Source organism: Macaca mulatta, chromosome 4 (assembly GCF_049350105.2).
Source record: "Macaca mulatta isolate MMU2019108-1 chromosome 4, T2T-MMU8v2.0, whole genome shotgun sequence".
NCBI lineage: Eukaryota > Metazoa > Chordata > Mammalia > Primates > Cercopithecidae > Macaca > Macaca mulatta.
This window is the reverse complement of record NC_133409.1, coordinates 92,568,827-92,590,114: the sequence shown is the minus strand read 5'-3', so window position 1 is coordinate 92,590,114 and position 21,288 is coordinate 92,568,827. Positions and strand designations below refer to the sequence as shown.

General features: G+C 33.8%; 1 protein-coding gene across 7 annotated transcripts in view; it reads right to left on the bottom strand.

The window, feature by feature from the left end:
- EPHA7 (EPH receptor A7) overlaps positions 1 to 21,288 on the bottom strand; it is a 178,670-nt gene that overhangs the window by 106,048 nt on the left and 51,334 nt on the right. For all 7 annotated transcript variants that reach the window (XM_015136941.3, XM_015136942.3, XM_015136943.3 and 4 more), the window contains exons 4-5: positions 11,346 to 11,501; positions 9,784 to 10,119 (exon numbers count right to left, since the gene is read on the bottom strand). In XM_015136941.3, the coding sequence (XP_014992427.1) occupies positions 9,784 to 10,119; positions 11,346 to 11,501 (492 nt within the window). The remainder of the gene's footprint in view (positions 1 to 9,783; positions 10,120 to 11,345; positions 11,502 to 21,288) is intronic.

Below are 21,288 nucleotides of genomic sequence, written 5' to 3'. Positions count from 1 at the left end.
TGTTAAAAAATAAAAACCTGACTTGGACGTTGAAAAGAAAACATTATTACTGGTCATTTTCTGGTACTTACAAAGGTACTGTACTAAACAAGTTTTGTGTTTTTTTGAGGGGAAAAATCATAGAAATGTATAAAATTTCTACAACTGTCATTTCTTGCCCCATAAATAAAATTTTACATACCTTAGCTGTCCTCACGCATATGGAGAATACAGACTTTTCTTTAAAATAATTGGATGGAATTAAATTACCTCAGGGATGAGTATTAGTCTGCATTCGTTGCTATAAGAAAATACCACAGACTGAGGGGCTTAAGCGGAAATTTGTTTTCTCACAGTTCTGAGGATTAGAAGTCCCAAATCAGGTCCAACAGATTTCAGTTTCTGCTGAAGCCTCTCTTTCTGGCTTGTGGATGACCATCTTCTTTTTATGTGCTCACATGGCCTTTCTCAGTGTGTATGGAGGAGAGTATAGAGTCACACTGGGGGTTAGGGCTTCAGCATAGGAATTTTGGGAGGACACAATTCCATCACAGCAGTAGAATAACTAGTTATTGTCAAAAATGAACTACTGCTTCCCAAGTATGTAAGCATCATTATTTACAAAGTAGCACTTCCAAGACCAAAGAATTTAAGAAAAGATAAAGAAGCATTAAATATGAAATATGAGAAGTAACTTAAAACACCCTATACTAGGATTTTTTCAACTGTCTACTAAGAGCATGTCCATTCAACAGTATGCAGATCAACTTGTCATCATAATGTCAACATAAGCCTATTTCATTACAAATATTAACGATATCAGAAAAGGACAGATTTGACAACTCAGAAAGATACTGGGACTGGAGATCAGGGAGTTGACGTGGCAGGGTTAAAGTGTGGGGATGAGAACACAGGTTACTTAGAGGCGTTTCCTTATGTATGTTTTAATTGAGAATAGTCATGGCACAGTGATGTGCTGTAGCCTTAAAGCTGTCACAAAACCAAAAAAAAATACAAAAATATCAAAACCTAAGTATACCAAACTATAAAAAATATTAAAATAATGTATGAAAAGCTGATATTATTTTCCTAGGTAATAATGAAAGCATTTTAATCCTGATCTCTGTGCTTCTACATATTCAATGTTACATAAAAGATATAAATTAATTATATTTTCAACAAGCTTTCAAAATATGAAGCATTACAAAAGTTTTCAAAGTTAAGGTTTATTTGTATCTTTATTATTTTACAAGAAGGTTAAGCTTTTGTTTAAAATTTCTGCTTAAATACTACATTATGGCTGTAAACAGTTTAAGATTTTAAATATATTTACAGTTTTAGGACCAAGTTGCAAAATGACTATACTTGAAATTATTAACTTATGTACTCATTGCATAATTTAAATAACATTATATCATTTGAATTAAATTACTGTCTTCTTTAACAACCTAGTCTAAGAAATTTTCTTTCCATATTATGGTATACAAAGAATTTATATATTCAGCCAACAAATATTTATTAACCATCTACCCTGGCCCAATATGTTGATGGGGTTAGAGAGTATGATCAAAAGTACCACCATTTTCTTATAACATGAAGCCTAAGAGGAAAGATAAACTTTTCACAACTAACATGTGAAGAATGTTACAAATATATGATGCAATTAGTATAAGACCATATCACAGAAACATGTAATTTTCTCTTAAACTTACATTATAAATTCAGAATGTGAAGATACTGTGCAAACATATGGGCCTTTACATGGAATCAACATATTTTATACTAAGCACTACATAAATCCTGGTTATTAGTATTAATGTCAACATGGTAGTATGTTACCTAATTAAAATTTTATTAAGGCCGGGCGCGGTGGCTCAAGCCTGTAATCCCAGCACTTTGGGAGGCCGAGACGGGCGGATCACGAGGTCAGGAGATTGAGACCATCCTGGCGAACACAGTGAAACCCCGTCTCTACTAAAGAAATACAAAAAACTAGCCGGGCGAGGTGGCGGGCGCCTGTAGTCCCAGCTACTCTGGAGGCTGAGGCCGGAGAATGGCGTGAACCCGGGAGGCGGAGCTTGCAGTGAGCTGAGATCCGGCCACTGCACTCCAGCCTGGGCTACAGAGCGAGACTCCGTCTCAAAAAAAAAAAAAAAAAAAAAAAAATTATTAAAATAGTATCTAAAATATCATCCTTTTTGTATGTTTTAATAACTTACAACCACTAAATAAAAATGTAAATATATCTATATATGTTTTCATATTTATGTCACAAAAATACTTAAATATTAAATAAATTTCACTAACAGTCTAAAGTTACTCCTTGTTTAAGCAAAGCATATGAATTACTAAAATGTCGTGCCCTGCAGCATGAATTAGAATGACTAAATCCTGCACTTTCGGATACCTCAGGTTTATTAAATGTCTAAATATAACAGAAACGCATATTTTGAACAGTTTACTGTTAAAGGAAATTTATTCGATTGATTTTCTGCTGCAGGTGGCATAGGTGCGCATATGAATGTACGTTTTAATAACAATAACACTATCTCTACAAAATGGTTTCTGTTTTTTTGCATTTATGTATTTTTAACCTAGTGATAAAACAATTATGTCTTGTTTCACCCTGTGGAGAATGCTGTGTTTAATATTACTTTATATAATCAGTAAATGTTGTAAAATAAGAAAATATATTTTCTCAATATCATGTTCCTTTAAAATATAAATCAATCTTATACATTCCTAACAAGCATAAAAATATACAAATTTAATGGAATTGATTTACTTATTTAAAGACATATAACTTGATGTGTGTCCATTAAATCATTGAAAGGAGACGATCTACACTAATTTATGAGAAAACAGTCACAATTGAGTCACAATAATTCATGTGAGTGAAGCTATTTCTGACAAATACAGAAAATGATTGTTGGTTTTGTCTTTTTTGGGAATAATTTTGCTTATGTATAATGTTATATCACATGACTCAGATTATATTTCATCTGGTACATTATATAAACATTACAAATCAAAGTAAAGGGAATACTGAAGCAAATCTTTATTTTGACTGAGCAATTAGATCTGGGCATTGAAAAACGCAGGAAAGTCAGTCAATTTAAAATATGCAGGGCTATTTTTAAAGTTTCTTGAAGAAGGATAATAAAACAGCAATGAGAAGGCAAATGCTATATTTAGCAATGCTATCCCACAAAGATTACATTTGTTAATATTCTCAGGAAAGAACACTTCTTAGTAGGTCTCCTTTTCACTTAACAGCTCTTATCACTGGCCATTAAACCAATCTGCAAATTCTCGTGTAATGGATCATGGAGCTACATTTTTAAAGATAGCACCCTATGATAAGACTGCATAAACACTTAATAATTTTGAGGTAAGAAGTGTATTTGATTGCAATCATTTGGGTCATCACTATATCATTTACTGTGCGACCTTTGTAAAGTCATTTGAACTCTCGAAATTTTACTTTTAAAATGATATCAGTTCTTGTCTTAACAACTCCACAAATTTAGTTCAAATTTTAGTACAGTCTGTGTGCGTGTCATATAAATCATTTATCCAAACACAACGAAACTGATGATGGGGAAAGAATATAGTTCTGTTTGAGAGATTCTAAAGAGACCTTTGAAGATAATGAAGATGTCTCCACACCATAACGGCAGATTCTTTGACGCTTTCTTATGTTTTCGGAAACTGTATTTTTTGTATGTTTTTTCCACAGTAATTAAGACTAGGCAGGATTTTTTTTAAACAAACTACTATATGTACTACGTGAAATGTACTGTGGAAGATCACAAAAGTTTAAGTTAAACCAGGGTCAATCATGTTACTTGCCTGTTCAAAAACACTCAGGTTTCCCTCCTGTCTATCAGAAAAGATTATTTTCCTAAAAATAAAAATTCCCCAGTAATCTTTCCCACAAATCTTTGTTCATCCAGTTCATATCATTATTCCATAATCACACTCTGAATGCTGCCCCTCTGATTCTTTTGCATAATTTAACTCTCTAGAATGGATGTTGTAATGGGCTGCCCACATTTTCCTTACAAAAGGACTGAAGAAATTATTTGCCAAGCTGCCGAGATATTTGCCAGAAAACGGGCCTCAGTTCCCTGCCTCACTTAGAATTTCCTTTCTGAAAACACCTTGCTCCTTCCTAGGAAAAACTGCAACCAATGTCTGGACAACATAGACGTATAAAACTGTCACCTAGGGACAGCCTGAGGGTTCATTACAGGTAGAGGACTCCCCATGGAGTTGGCTGAGGATTCCAATGAGACCCCATCACAGCTCAGCCCTGCTCTGCTCGGCCCTGCTTGCTTCCCTTCTTTCTGATGGTATTGATCCCAAACATTTTTCCTAATAAAAGTTGTATATGCTAATCTCTATATAAGTATTTGCTTCAGCCTGGGGAGCCCAACTTGAGAAACTATCCCTAACTTATTTCAGGAGGTTTCAGTTTTCATCCCAATTCCTTCCCGATGCTTTCCAGAGCATTATAATAGTTATCACTCTCATTAAAAACTGTAGTATATGTACACCATCACTCAGCTATTAATAGTGTGCAGTGAATAGTGTAGCATAGTGATAAGTTTGTACTGTATACTGAGTTATTACTTTATTTAGTTATGAATATATGAGGAGCTCTGAGAGGTCTTATATTCCAAATCTCTCAGTTGCCTATGGGGACGATATGAGGCCAAAAAAGATAGGTGACTCAACTTTGACACCCTTTTCATGCACATTTTACATTACATTTCAAAAAGTACCAGGAACATAGTAAGTATTCAATAAATAGTAATTTTAAAATTATTGCTCTTATTATTGTAATTGTTTCAGTATGGTAACACACCTTTTTATTGTAATAAACGTACCTGGAATTAAGCTATTAGCTCAATTTTTACAATATGTCGAGTCAGATAGTGTACCACCTGAGGAGAAAATTCTAGTATAAAGAGGTGAAGTAACTTGTCTAAAATTATGTAATTATGGCATTTAATATCAAATAATATGTCTTTTCTATTAATGCCTTAATGGTTTCACTCTTGTATAATGATTTAATTTTTCTAGTTTTCACATTGGCCTTAATTCCACAACACTTTTTGTACAGCTAGTATGCAGAAGAGACTGTATTTGATGGTGGTGACACAGATAAACATGACACAGTTACTGACTTGAAGGATAATTGCTAAGTCATCTATGTCCCTTTGAGGAGAGACCACATATTATAATTGCTTAAATAATCCCAGAGTGAATGAAGTGTTAAAGAAAGAAACAGCATTTTTTGAGTGATCTGTTTTTATTAACTTTCATACTTCTGCATACTATTTCTGTGCTACCATAACTTAGTTTCAGGAAGGAAGATAGTGGCAATTACCATGTTCTGATTAGAGAAAAGGGGTAGTATTCTTCTGGGCCTAGAATAGGATTTACTTTTATACTCTTACTTTTATATCTGGCAAAAGCACATCCATTCTGACACTCTAGATTGACTGACTCATTTATGTAAGGGCTTTTGTTTGTTCTCTGAATGAATCATTCTTTCTCCAGAGTTTTTGTATTTTGTTCTCAATGTTGTTCTACAACATTATAATAAAGTGTTGTATTGTTAGATATTTAAGAAAAGAACCATTTCTTACCTTCTTATTCTTAGCATCCCCCATAGTGCTTGACATGCACTAGGTACTTAGTCTAGTTGGCCAAACTAATATTAAAAAGCAGCACTTAAATAGTGCTTAAGAATGGAAAACTATGGAATACTATGCAGCCACAAAAAAGAACAAGATCATGTCCTTAGCAGTGACATGGATGGAGTGGGTGGCCATTATCCTTAGCAAACTAACACGGGAAGAGAAAACCAAATACCACATGTTCTCGCTTATAAGTGGGAGCTAAATGATGAGAAAACAGGGACACACAGAAAGGAACAACACACACTGGGGCCTCCTGGGGGGTGGAAGGTGGCTAGAGGGAGAGAATTAGGAAAAATAATGAATGGGCAGTAAGCTTAACACCTGGGTGATGAAATAATCTATACAACAAATTCCCGTAATACAAGTTTACCTATGTAAGAAACCTGGACTTGCACCACTGAACTTAACATAAAAGGTTAAAAAAAGGCATTTTTTAAAGAGAACATTAAAATATAAGGAAGAATAAGGGTCATAATGTCGTAAATTAAATACATATGCTTTTCCCCTACTTCTATATTTTAAAAAATATCTCCATTGTATGTAACTTGATCTTTGTGACTTCAGCCTTAATAGGTCAATATAATTACTAACAAAACGACAAGAACAAAAATGTATGGTTCAGCCAGTTTGTGTATGGATGTTCATGATAAGTAAGTATAAAACTTATATAAATATGAATATTAAAATTTCATGCTTTTTCAATACAAGTCTATCTTAAAGGTAAAATCATCGGTTCACACAAGAACCTCAATCATAAGATAATTGATAACTACATAAGTCATATTTTTTACAGGCCAAACAAAATTAATTTCTCCTTCTTCCAACGTTATAATACGTTAGCTGCCAATCCAGCACTCATATTATTTTCCCTCATGTTTCTCCAGATAAAGAAATTGGTGCATTTTGCCTTGACAGGTTCCCAGAGAGTCACATAAAAAGAGGACTAATTGGCATTCATTTTGCTATTCACTGCATTAGCATTTTTATGGCAATGTATGAGCTTAGTTTTCTTTAATATCATCTCACTTAACACGATAATACAGGGAGGTAGATATTATTTTATCCCGATTTTTTCTTTTTCATGCGGAGCTTTAGTGATCGACCCAAAATGTATATACCTCCTAGTGGCAGACTAGAAACTAGAGCTCAGGGCCCTTAATACCAATGGGCCTATTCTTCTCGTGAGCAAAAGATGTTCAATACACTTCTACTCACACAAACACTGGTATAGGGTCTTGTGCTCCAAACTCAAAACTTAACAGAAAAGGAATTACGAAGTACACACACTATCTTTAAAGCACTGGCTGATTATTTGTTATTCTGACTCTCTAAGCTTTCCCAGAAACATGAAATTCTCTTAATAAACTCTTTTATGCTAGGCATCAGTGGATTGCTGAGGAGAAAGATAACCAACCAGAAATACAGACTTAAATTCATTGTTGAAGTGATTTCAGCATAAACTGGGTTGGAAAGGATGCTATTTGTTTAATGGAGAATGATAATTTCAAGGGTTTTACAGGGTTCCTTGGATAGTTTTGAACTCGGACCAAGTTTCAAATCACCCCCCTTTAGGAAGAACAAAAATATGGTAATGGAGGGAACTGAGTATACTCATGCAAAAGAACAATAATCACCAACACATTCCAAATTTCCTCTGTTAGAAAAAGCTAACTGTAAATTCATGAGTTTTAGCATTTGAGATGTAGTCAGACAAGGCAATCATGAATTAGTATTTTAATATAAAAGTGCAAACCTATTTTTTTAACCTTTATGTTTATGTTATTTAATAAACTTATAGGTATTGTTTTTAATCATTTTTTTCTTTTTATTGAGGTATAATTTAAATACCATAAAATGTACTCATTTTAATATATGATTAAGTATTTTAGTACATTTACAGGGTTGTATAACCATCACAATATATCAATATATTTATTGTACATTTAAATCAACCTCATCCACAAATAAAGCAAAACAAAACAAAACAAAACAAAAAAAACCCTCCAGCCAACCTAGTTTGTTCTTAACCAGAAGGGAATCAATATCCAAAGCCATTTTACACAACATCTGTGAAATATTTGATTCCAGAAATTTACAGAAATTTGATAATATATTTAGCCTGTATAGTATTAACTTGAGAAATCAAACAATAGACATTTTAGGAACATGAAAAGACATCCCCAAAGTGGCCAATTTGGCAAACACTATTTCTGGTATCAGTTCAGCATCTCCTGGTTATATTCAGAAATAAAAATGTCACTTCTTGATATTAGCAGGAATAAAAGAATGTCATTCTAACTTAGTAGAACTAAGTTTCTATTAATGCTTCCAAAAGATAGCTCTTATGTCAAAAATCATAAACCTAAAACGTTTCAAATCCACTCACTGCAAAGTTATGAGACAAAGTTATATATAAAACAACACAAGTGGAACTATCTAATGAAAACAGCATTTTAAAAAAATAGTATAAACATTGCTAATAAAAGAGGTAAGTCCAAAATAAAATAGGGAAGTCCAGGTAATTAGCTAAATCAGTTACTTTTTGTCTAATTATCAAATATTTACATTTCTATGTTTTACCCTCCGATATCTGCTCTTAAATAGGAGATCTGATTGAAACAGCCTTTGAAATAAGCATCAGAATGAAACCTTTAGAATAAAAACCTACTAATCTGTTCAAAATGGTAAGCCTGAGATCATCTACATAGTTTTCATTATGTAGATATAATTTAAATAGGTAACAGTTGGTTAAAATTGGCATGGAAATGAAGAATAGTCTGTGAATATAGACTAAAATGAATAATAGATTATTATCCCAGGAATTTGGGATAATACTAGTTGCTTTTAGACAGCCAGCCAAAGACCAAGAGGACCTTGTTATTAGCTTATTACATTGTTCACACAACACACTACTCTAGTGAAGGCCCGATTTTAATATTGCTGATAACATAGCACTTTGTTGCATTTTCTACATAGCATCTATCTTCAGCAATGAGAATTTTTCAAAGGACTGAGAAAGCCCCTAATTTCTGAGATTTTCTTCAGCAGTAAGATTTTTCTGAAGGTTTGGAACGTCTCCAATTTGTATTTTCCAAAACATACCTAACACAACAAGGAATAACTTAAGGCGGGCATTTCAAGTGCCAGTAAGAAAATAAGTGAAGACTGCTTTTAGGCTAAGCTACAAGTTCACAATTATCATGGTTATTCCATTTCTTCTGAAATCCTCATGAAATCTGCCATTTATTCTAATATAAAAATGGAAATTAATATGATCACAAATCTACTGATGAACTTAAAATTCCCTCATGCATATTAAAATGCAGACTTGTCATATATTACAAAGATCATAGTCTATGTAGTAAAAAATTGGGTAACATTATGTGAGACAATGAAGCCAACTCTTTCATTATTTCTAATTATCATGTAGTTTGTGATCATGAGCATACCAAACAAAAAGGTAAAAGTGTGAATATATCCTTTACTTCATTTTGACCAACATTTTCACTCCCCTCCTCTAGATCTTTCAGTAAAGTTATTTGTTTTATAGCAGTCTTAAGGGTTTACAATTTTATCTCTCTCTCTTTTTTTTTTTTTTTTTTTTTCGGAGAAAGAGTCTTGCTCTGTCACCCAGGCTGGAGTGCAGTGATCTCGGCTCACTGCAACTTCTGCCTCCCAGGTTCAAGTGATTCTCCTGCCTCAGCCTCTCAAGTAGCTGGGATTACAGGCATGTGTCACCATGCCTGGCTAATTTTTGTATTTTCAGCAGAGATAGGGTTTCTTGTTGCCCAGGCTGGTCTCGAACTGCTGACCTCGTGATCTGCCCGCCTCGGCCTCCCCAAATGCTGGGAGTACAGGTGTGAGGTACTGCGCCCGGCCAATTTTATCTCCTTTTATTTCTCCTGCCAGATCTCTGAAGATGTTAATGAGTACACTAATGGTATAACAAGCAACAGGAAAAGTTAAAGCTGTATATAATCAACAAGCTGGAAGAATCAAGCTCTGTGTAGAGAAACTAACTAAATATTCAAGCAAGACATCTCATTTAGGTAGTCACATTATTCCATTCAGTGAAGATAAGCACAAAACATACCTGCTTGACCAGTGGTGATACTGACAGCCGCAAAGAGCCTCTGGGATCGGCTTAAGTCAGAAACTCCATTTACAGCTTCAACTTCAAAAGTATAATTAGCGTGGGCTAGCAGGTCCATGACAGTGACATAGTTATCCTCTAATCCAGTCTGCTGGGGCATGTATCCAATGTTACTCCCACACGGAACACATTCGCCTTGCTCCCAACTGCACCGCTTACACAATATTCTGTAGGTCACATCGTTTCTTCCTCCATTGTCTGCAGGAGGACTCCATTCCAAACTTACTGTGGTTTGGTTGATGTTGAAAATGAGGTTCTGTGGTGCAGATGGAGGCCCTTGGGAAACCAAGAATAAATAAATAAGCAAAAACAGAAAAAAACAAAACAAAACAAAACAAACATGCAAACAAAAAGAACAAAAGGATCCGTGCGGGGCATTAAGCTTAGTGGCTCAATTACTGAAGAGAAAATGAGTTGAAATGCTTTCTTTCACATAAACATTTCATTACCTTTACTAGAGAAGCTGTATAAAAGCCTCCTTGAATTCACTTGGCAAGAGGTTTTATTTATTTTCCTTTTAATACGTCAAAATGAAAACAGGATAACAACTGTCTTTGTACTTTTGCCACAGTCTTTAGCTATTTTTCTTCCAAGCAATTAAAACAGTACAGTTAATACACCTAAAAAAAACAGCTGTGCAGTAGTTTAAAAATAGTTCTCCTTTTAACCATATAACGGGGAATACATTTATTCATTTTAATGTACTCAAGAATGATTTATAGCAATGTCTGAGATTGGCTTTGGATTTGGGTCTCTCAAACATTCACTAATTGAAGAACCAAGATGTGAAGTTTGCTCTATTTAGTGAGATCTGCTGTATTTAGTAATGGAATTTTAATTCTGAAGCCATTACTTTTTGGTAACATTTAATATTCATGCAAGACCCTAGTAACTTATTTATTTATTTTTTTTGAGACGGGGTTTCATTCTTATTGTCCAGGCTGGAGTGTAGTGGCACAATCTCGACTCACTGCAACCTCCGCCTCCCAGGTTCAAGTGATTCTCCTGCTTCAGCCTTCTGAGTAGCTGGGATTACAGGTGGGCGCCACCACACCCAGCTAATTTTTGCATTTTTGGTAGAGACAGGGTTTCACTATGTTGGCCAGGCTGGTCTCGAACTCCTGACCTCAGGTGATTGTGATCCACCCGCCTTGGCCTCCCAAAGTGCTGGGATTACAGGCATGAGCCACTGTGCCTGGCTGACCCTAATAACTTTTAATTTTACTTATGATTCTTATGAGATACATGTGAAAAATGTTATTAAAATGCATCTTAATTTTGCAGACATGGAAATAACACCAAAGTTGATGTAAGATATATTTATATTACTAAACCTGCTTATGAAAAAATATTTTCTTATCTTAATATTTTAAAATAATTTTAATATTTAAGTATAATTAAGAAGGTATCACAAATTCAGTATCTGTTTCACCGATGTCACAACAGTACAAATGAGTGGAAGGGATTGGAAAGCCCTTCTTTACTTTCATAGTACAACTCACTTGTGCATGCAACGTACGGTGGGTCAGATGGAGCCCTGTAATACCCATCTTCACATTCACATCTGGAGGAGCCTTCTTTATCAGAAAAACTGTGAGTTGGACAACGAGAGCACTGAAGATCTTGAGAGGAAGACTTGTAGAACCCACGGCCACAGGCTGGGTATGCAAAAGAAAGCAAAAATGGAGACATGAGAGCAAATCGATCTTTAAAGAAAAATTGTATTACTTAGCAAGGAATCAAATATTAAATTTGATGTACGAAAAACAAGCTCTTTATGATAAAATATTCATTTTAGGGTATTTCAGTAGCCAAATGTTATGATAGTTCATTATAAAACAAAATAATAGAAACAAAATGATACAGCAAACTTGCACCTGCAATTGGCATCAGGCCAAAGTCTACAGCAGAAAACTGAATACAGGCATAATTTATTTAGACAAAACCTTAGAACATTTAATTCTGATATATAATTCAAATTTAACTTTGATTTCAACATAATTAAGTTGTTTGTTGGTCTGCATTAGAACACTCCAAGTTATGTTTTCTTAATATAATATAGCTTTAAACTAACTTTTGACATGTTGATTTGGTTCATGTTGAAAAATATTAATGTAACTTTAATTACCAGACTAGAAATAATAACTATGTAAAATTTTTCACCTAAAAAATGATAGAACTATATTTCCCCAAATTTTCAGGAAACTCCAAGATATAATTTCAACCAATTTAAGTTATAAGGCAGGTTGGTTTCCACTAAGTGAACTTCTTTGTTACTAAAAATAATGAAATCCTATGAATAGGAGATGGCTGCACCACCAGAAACAAGGGGAAAGCCATCAACGGCAAGTAGATTATGGCCCTGTTTGTCCTCTGCTGAGAGAGGGTTAGGGTGCAATCACACTAACACAGCAACTGTTCTCAGCAATGAACAGAGATGGACAGAGAGCATTTCTGCCACCTCCTAATGAAGTTGCTCTTATTCATTTAGATTCTGTAATTAAATCCAGTAACAGTGTACCATTTAATATCACTGGACATTTCATACATTTATATTTATCTTCAATGAAAATTTAGCAAGTTATTTTTTCATTATTTCAATAATTTTTATTTATATATTGTATATTGAAGAAATTCCATCTATTCTTCATATTTACTAAATTGTAGTAACCTTCATACTTAGCAAAAAGAAAATTATATCTATGAACAAAAGCTAGGGAAAATTTAACATAAATAAAAATTTAGCATTTAATTTATTGGCTGAAAGTTTGTTTAATATTCTCTACTTGGGTATTGTGCAGAAAATTAACTACATTTTTCACTCTGGGGGACATGGAAAGCAGGAATAATCCTAATGTACTGAGATGTCATAGTTTCCAGAAAACGGTTGAGTCATCCCTTAACTTCTGTTCAAATGCTGAATTTTATTGCACAATTTCGATATATTTGGGAGCTCAAAATAATTTAGGGGGCATTAAGAAAGTAGATTTACATTAACAAGACAGATATTTTATATAATTTAAAGACTCAATTTAAAGATATGTTATGTTGTGAATATAGATCCATTGATCAACAGATAGAAGAAAGATAGATATATAGATAGATAGATAGATAGATAGATAGATAGATAGATAGATAGATAGATTGATAGATTGATAGATTTATACAGGGCTAAAACCATCTCACTGTAAATTTATGACCCACTATTGCCCTCAGAAGCCAGTTGACTATGTTGTCTTTAGTTGGCTTCTCAATTAATACAACAGGAAAGCAGTTACAAAAAACATTAGGCAAAGAAGCATAATGCATCTTCACTTGCTCACTTGCTTTCAATAGCAATTATTACAAATATAAGGCACACAGAGAACAATGATATTGATTACTAAATATTATAACAAAAATATAAAACCTTAAAATGTTCCTAAAGATATGATCTTGTCACATTAAAAAATAGGGTTAACAGAAAGGATAAAGCGTTTAGCTTAGACTTCTGGGATGGAAATTCTTCTTTTTTAAAATATTCACTGTATCTTGCTTTATGTATTATTTGCAATTCAAAGATCAGAGACAACATTCCATAAAACATAGAAGGCAACGCTTTACTCACAACTCTCTGTCTGAGACATCAGGCCTGGAGAAGTAAAACAAACAACCAAAGTAGACATACAGACCAAGAAGAGGTGTGTGCTGACAAGTTTTTGATGACATCGTGTGTATGTTTACTGTTTTACAGGACAAGGAGATTATGGGGGGACAATGGCAACATGATTTAACATTTCCAAAATGATGTCTACTATTGGAATTCCTCAGAATTCTCATTCTCCTGTTGCAAATAAAAGCCTCTAAATAAAGGCCGATTCCCTTTTTCCCACAAATGAGGTGCAATCCTTGCTCAACTTACATGATTTCAAGAATCTATATGATACCTAATGCAGAGAAATTTCAAACTCTTATCACTTAACTTTCCAATTACATTGAATTTTGTTACCCTTTTAGCAGATGGGAAAACAGATTTAAAGCAAAAGTAACCTGAGTTCTTCAAATAATTCTGTCTGTCTAGAATAAAACTAGATTTAAAACACAGGACTACTGTCACTCAGCCTTATGCTATTCTACCATCATCATTTACTGTTAAATGAGCCAAAGTTTGACACTTACGTAATGGGACTCATGGGCTTTAGCTACCCTAAAAATTAATTTTCAATGGATCCTTATTATTTTTATTATATATTTTTACTAATTGAAAGCTATTACTTTAACTTAGAAAGCTATGAAATAATATCGTAACATACCTTAAGAAGAGATATTAAACTGATATTCTCAATTTCACTATGAATTTTGACACTGATGATACCTGCACAATTATGGAATATATGTATGACTATCATTAAATAGATAAAGGCAATACCGGAAAAATGTGATCATAAAAGTCTTAACATTTTTTCTTTGAAGTAATATTTTGCCTCAGTTCAGTTACTATTGAAAATAATAAGTTGAAGCAAGCCAGTTTTCATTTGATCTCAAAGGAAACTACCAATTTAGAGTGATTAAAAGTAAGTACAAAAGCGTTGGAGCAATGGTGTTGAGAGCAAAGCCAAGAACATGCAAAAACAAAAGCGGTACCTCTTAGGATAACAGTGATCCACTGGGTGGAAAAAGATTGAGAAAGCAGTAACAGATGCTCTTAAAATTAGAAATTGTGATAAGATATCTACACAAAATACCTACAGTGAAATACTCAGTGAGATAAAGCAGGGTAAAGTGGCATATCTGAGAGATACATACATACAGGAAAGTTAGATGAGCTCACCAACTACTCCCAGAAAAGCTACGTGAAAATCGAGGCAATTTCTCCTCTCTCTAAATGCAGCTGGTTTTCTGGAAACTACTAGTAAAGTCTTCAGAGGTAAATGCCTTCTGAAACCTTAGAGATAAATTCCCTTCATACATAATTATGAAATATACAACAATAACATTCTAGGAGTTGTGCAACAGCAGTTTTACACATTTTTCCTCTGCTTTATTTCTCAATTTGTTCAATAGCACGTGAACTCAAAGCAAACTTTAATTGATATAGCATGTGCCCTTTGATATAGTATGTGTTCTATGGATAAAGTTAGTTACCTTAAGAAATATAGCATTGGAACTGTGTCTTTTGATGTTTTTGCTTTTCTAACTGAACATTGTTTTAAAAGTAGTTTCACTATATTTATAAAAATTAGGGATACACATAAAATTTGTTTTAAATATTTAATTACTTTTGTAAAAATAATATTTCACCTCTTATTTTAATAACAGTATTTTTCCATGATATCATGAAGGCCTAGGACTGATTCTTTTGACTGTTCTTTTAGTCCTTAGGGCCTTAATAAATAAAATAAGCTCATTATCCTAGAGTTAAAACCTGTAATCTCATCAGATTTCATATGTTAAGCAAGTTTTTGCTTAGTCTGTTCTTTAAATGCAAAACCATCAAAGAAAAAGGAAATCTAGAAAATATATGAAACTTCTATATACCAGAATAATAATATCATTTACTGCAATATATCTACTAAATTATATTACAACACATTAAATCATAAGATCTGCTATATTATTTACTGTTATGAAATAAATGTAGTTTATTATATTTAATCTTAACTATTTAAATAATATATTACCCCACAAAATTGATTTAAATAGTATTTTTAATTCAAAATTTTTAACAAAGAACATGAAAGGCAATCAGGTTTCCCATTTATAAATTAATTATTTAAGAATAAAAAAGCACCAAAATTCTGAAATCAAATATATTTAAACATACAAGAGAGTTGATACCAAAACCTTCTATGCTGATTCTCCATTAAATTCTCCTAACAATCACATATTCCATAGTTGTCTTGAATAGATGTTTTGTTTAAGCAATGGGATGCCAGGCCTCTGAGTCTATACTTGGCATTATGCAGTCGGTGGACCAATCAGGGTAATCGTATAACAACTGTAAACGAACAATCCTAAAGGCCATCCAAAAGCCATACATTTCCATGCCTCTTTAGCTTAAGCAATTAGGTAGTAATGGAATGTATCTTGTTCCTGAATGGGGGTGCAGATATCCATACTTGGTCCAGTTCTTTAGGTTTATGACCTATAGGTGCATGCTTGGGAGAAATCTTACCTGATTATATTTCTAAGGATCCCCCTTCCCACAATCTTGTTGCTAGAAAATCCACCTACTTCTAGAGTTCTTTTACAGCCAAAAAAGATTTCCTGATACTTAATGGACTCATTTTTTGGAAGTCTTAAGCACCAACTTTTATCTCAGACATACTTCACACCATCCTGAACATTAAGGCACTGATAATCCATATCTTGCTTGGCTATCCTCCATGGATGCACATTAGGAAGGCTTTGATAGGACACCAATGTCTTGACTCTATCACAATAATTGAATCATTATTAAGGAAGGCCTAGACATTTCTATATTTTAAAAAAGTTTTACAGGTGTTCAGAACCAACATCCTGGAGGTTCCAGGTATTTTCTTGGACTATCAAAGTCTCTAAAAAATACATGATAATAAAATATCTCCCCTAAAGCACTGAGGAGGTAAAATTAGATATTATCAAGAATTTTTTAAAAATGCAAAAACTAAAATCTACCAATAAGCCAATCAAAAATAGGCAAGGAATCTGAATTGATGTTTCTCCATGAAAGCTATACAAATGAGTAATAAGCACATAAAAAATGATGTGCAAATGGCTACTGAACACTTCAAAAGATGTTCAACATCATTAGCCATTAGGAAAATGCAAATCAAAATCACACATCCAGTAGGAGGGCTATAACCAAAAAGATAACAAGTGTTGGTGAAAATATGGAGGAATTAGAACCCTCCTACACTGCTTGTGGGAATGTGTGCAGCCACTTTCAAAAAGACTACCAGTTCCTCAAAAGAATAAGCATTGTTACTTACACTCAAGATAGATGAAAACATATATGCACACAAAAACTTGTACATTAATGTTCATAGTGGAATTATTCATAGTAGCCAAATAGTAGAAACAACCTAATGTCCATCAACTACTGAATGAATTAAGTCAATGGAATATAATCCACCAATTCAAAGGAGTTAAATACAGACACATAATACAATATGGATGAATCTTTAAAACATGCTAAATAAGAGAATCCAGTCATAAAAGACTACATATTGTATGATTCAATTTACATAAAATATCCTAAATAGGCAAATCGATAGATGCAGAAAACAGATTAGTAGTTTTCAGGGGATGGGGTGCTAAGCAAAAATAGCATTTGACTGTTGATAGATACAAGATTTATATTTGGGGTAATTACAATGTTCTAAAAATGATTTGCAGTGATAGCTGTACAACTCTGTGACTATAACAAAAACCCATATATTGTACACTCTAATGGGGGAATTGTATGATACGTGAATTATACCTTAATAAAGCTCTTATTATAAAATCCATCAGGGCTGGGCACAGTGGCTCACGCCTGTAATCCCAGCACTTCAGGAGGCCAAGGTGGGCAGATCACCTGAGGTCAGGAGTTTGAGACCACCCTGGCCAACATGAAGAAATCCTGTCTCTACTAAAAATACAAACATTAGCCAGGCGTGGTGGCAGGCACCTACAACCCCAGCTACTGGGGAGGCTGAAACAGGAGAATCACTTGAACCCGGGAGGCGGAGGCTGCAGTGAGTCGAGATGGTGCCACTGCACTCCATCTAGTGTGGGGCTTAGGTGACAAGAGAGAAACTCCATCTCAAAAAAAAAAAAAAAAAAAAAAAACCATCAGTAACACACCCTCATATCTGAACATTTAAATAGGCAAACATTTTTTTTTAAAAAGTAAATTTTATTTGCTTATATTAGTTTATTTTTCTAACATATATACTCTATATGCATCAACTGTTATAAAGTTGCAATTAGGTAAAAGAAATTACCTATGTACAACTACTGTGTACTCACAAAAATTAAAAACTAAAAAAAGAAATTACCTATGGATTGCTTTTAAGACTATTAGAAATCTATTATCAAGGTATTCTTTTAATCTATTTGTTAATTTAGTATGTAGTTTTTGAGTTTCATAAATAATAGCTTATCTTTTATCTCAGGAATAATGATTTTATCACTTAAAAATAGTCTTACAAAAAGCAAGCTTACATTTAGGAGAGATTTTTGATATATTTTATACAAATACTTGTGACTGAATTTCTGAACAGGTATTAAACATTCTTATTTTTCACCCACATTACTTTGCCAGATGAGGGCTGGTTTCCTCCTCCCATCTCTCCACTTCTCCCCCATGAGTTAACTGAATACAACTTGACTCAGCTTCCTCAGGTCTTACTCCATTTCCAGACCTGTGATTTTAAGCACAATTGAACTTTTTCTGAAGGAATTATGTATGTCTGTGTGTAAAATATAAGGCTTTGCAGATGTTTCCGGCCACAGTTATGCAGCTGCAAAGAGTTTATTAATTATGAACTATAAGTAGATTGTTCCGTAATTGAAACTTTCTGGGCTTTAACATTATTGTAAAATCTACATACAAACGTAGTTAAGAATTCTAATGAATGCTGTTATTTTATTTATTGCAGATGAATATTTATCTTAATTCAGGCAACGTCAGTCTGTTTCCATAGGAGCTTTCAAATATTTGCGTCATATTAATATCTATATTTCTATAAGGCAAAGGGGAAAGCACAGCTTATAGAAATAGCACTCCCACCGCTCAAAGAACTGACCTCATCTGGGATGGACAGATCCAGAATCTGTATTTTAATCCTATTGACTGTACCTCAGTGGGAATAATTTAAAAAGTCTGCCTAAAATACAGACCTCCTGTCACTATTATGCTATGATTTTTTATGTTGAGAATGAACAGCGGGCAGGGAGGATAAAAACAACATGATGTAATAAGTATATTACGGTTTGTGAAACACCATCTCTGTCACCCTGGAACTAACATGCAAGAGTTTAGAAAAGATACCATGCAGAATATAAATGTTTTCATAACAGGTACTTAAGTGCTTGATGATAACATGGGCATTTTTAAAACTAACAAGAAAAACTCATTTTGAGGCCTTTTACGTGTGTGTGTGTTTGTTATTAATTTGTGTTATTTAATTATTTGATGTTTTCTTACTATCATATAGTAGGAAAGAAAAACACGTAAAGTAAGAAGCTTTAAAAAGTTTTGTTTTTAAAGTTTAGAATGTAAAATGAAATGAAACAAAGCATTATGTAAACACATCTTTACTTAAATTTTCAGAATATGTTAAGAATCTGGTTGAGGTCTGAACTCTTTATTTCACCAAATGATCACTATAATTCTGATGTCATTACCCAAATGATAAAAAAGACAAAAAAAGTCGTTAGAATTTTCTATGATTCTTTTGTCTTGTTATGTTTTCTACTTTATAAATATGAGCCTATGTTGAAGAGGTACTATGATACAGCGAAAGAGATTCAGATTTTAATTCAAAGGATCTGTGTTCAAATCCACTCCACCATTTACTGCATACAATTGGGACAAAGTCATTTCACATTAGTCGTCTACTTCCTTATTTCCTTGTTAGCTCTAAAGTGCTATAGACATAGTAGTTATTTTTTATATTTCTATCTGCAAATGATTGTTTATAACAATAACACAGTAATCAAATATCTAGCTGTTAAACTACCTTCCAAATGTTTTAATTGAAATGCTATCTGTAAAAAATGTATGTTTCGGGCCGGGCGCGGTGGCTCACGCCTGTAATCCCAGCACTCCGGGAGGCCGAGGCTGGCGGATCACGAGGTCAGGAGATCGAGACCATCCTGGCTAACACGGTGAAACCCCGTCTCTACTAAAAATACAAAAAATTAGCTGGGCATGGTGGCGGTCGCCTGTAGTCCCAGATATTCGGGAGGCTGAGGCAGGAGAATAGCGTGAACCCGGGAGGCGGAGCTTGCAGTGAGCCAAGATCGCGAGATCGCGCCACTGCACTCCAGCCTGGGTGACAGAGAGAGACTGCGCCTCAAAAAAAAAAAAAAAAAAAAAAAAAAAAAAAGTACGTTTCTACCATCAGCAGCCTAACCACTCCTACAAATATGCCATATAGAAACACAGAGTTCACCCACTTAGTCTTTCAGAGATGCCTTAGCAAGCAACAGTGTTAAAAAAACAAGTTCTACAAGGCCTGTCCTGCATCTGCATGGCACCCCTGACGGTGCCTGATTCTTGTCAGAGATTCGTCTTCCCACCGGTTTACCCCTAGCTTTCACTGTGCCATTGTTGCTGAACCCTGCCTGTATTTCTGAAGATGTGCACATTCATTTTGGTTCATGCAGATAAGTATCCAGAAATAGAATTTTTAAGTCATGTAAATTACTAAAAAAGAATCAACTTGTGCAAAAAAGGAAAGATTCAAAATGAAATGCAAACCCTTCTGGATGTCACTCAATAATGTCCTCATAGGTTTTCTCTGAGAGTTCACCCTATAGATTAAAAAAAAAATGAACTATGAAATCTCGGGATCTAGTAACTGGAAAGGAAAAGTACTAAAATAAAGTACTTTTAGCTCTAATTCAAGTCTGTGACAAAACAGTATTATTCTGGGGTTCCCAAGGACTAAAAATACTTAAATTAGGGGAAGTTAGCTTCATAAACTCAAATATTATATTATTTACTTGTAGGAACTTAAAAGTATGGCTTATTTGTGACACAGCACTATTTTATTCTACTAAAAATCTTCTTTGAGGACACGCCTTTATGAACAAGAGGCAACAATTAGGAGAGTTCTTACCTCACAATTAGTGTTTGGAAGATTTCAGACAGGAGGCACAATTTTCAATAGCATTTATGCCACTGCCAAGTTTATTTTCAAATTGTTCTCTTATATTTACTAAAGTACCATACATTTTGCACATCAGTTTTATTATTCATTCTCATTATGAAAACATACTGAGAAGGATTAGAGAGTGTAGGCTCTATGTTAAAAAATATGAGTGATAATTCCTCTTTTTGAGTATCATTACATTTGCTGTTACATAATAATTTTTAACACATTTATCAAAAGATAAAATTCATAGTTTGAATGATAGACACTGTCAGTCTCACTATATAAGGTCTGACTTCAATGATCCTAACAAGGCAGGATGGCTTGTCCTTATATATCAATTATAAGACTGGCTGCTCTCCTAGTATACATTCGCTGTGTGGCCTTTACAAATTTGCTCAAGTTCTGAGTCCAGTTTTCCCATATATAAAATAGAGAAAATAATAATAAGACTATCTTACAAGATTGTTATGAATTACAGTGCATAGTTCATGTGAAGAACTTAGTATGCTGCCTGGAATAGACTAAGCACTGAATAAATAGTTAACTACTGTGACTATTTTACAATGTCAATTTCCAAGCAAAGTTTTGATACCACTGTAGTGCCCCAGACAACCTCTGA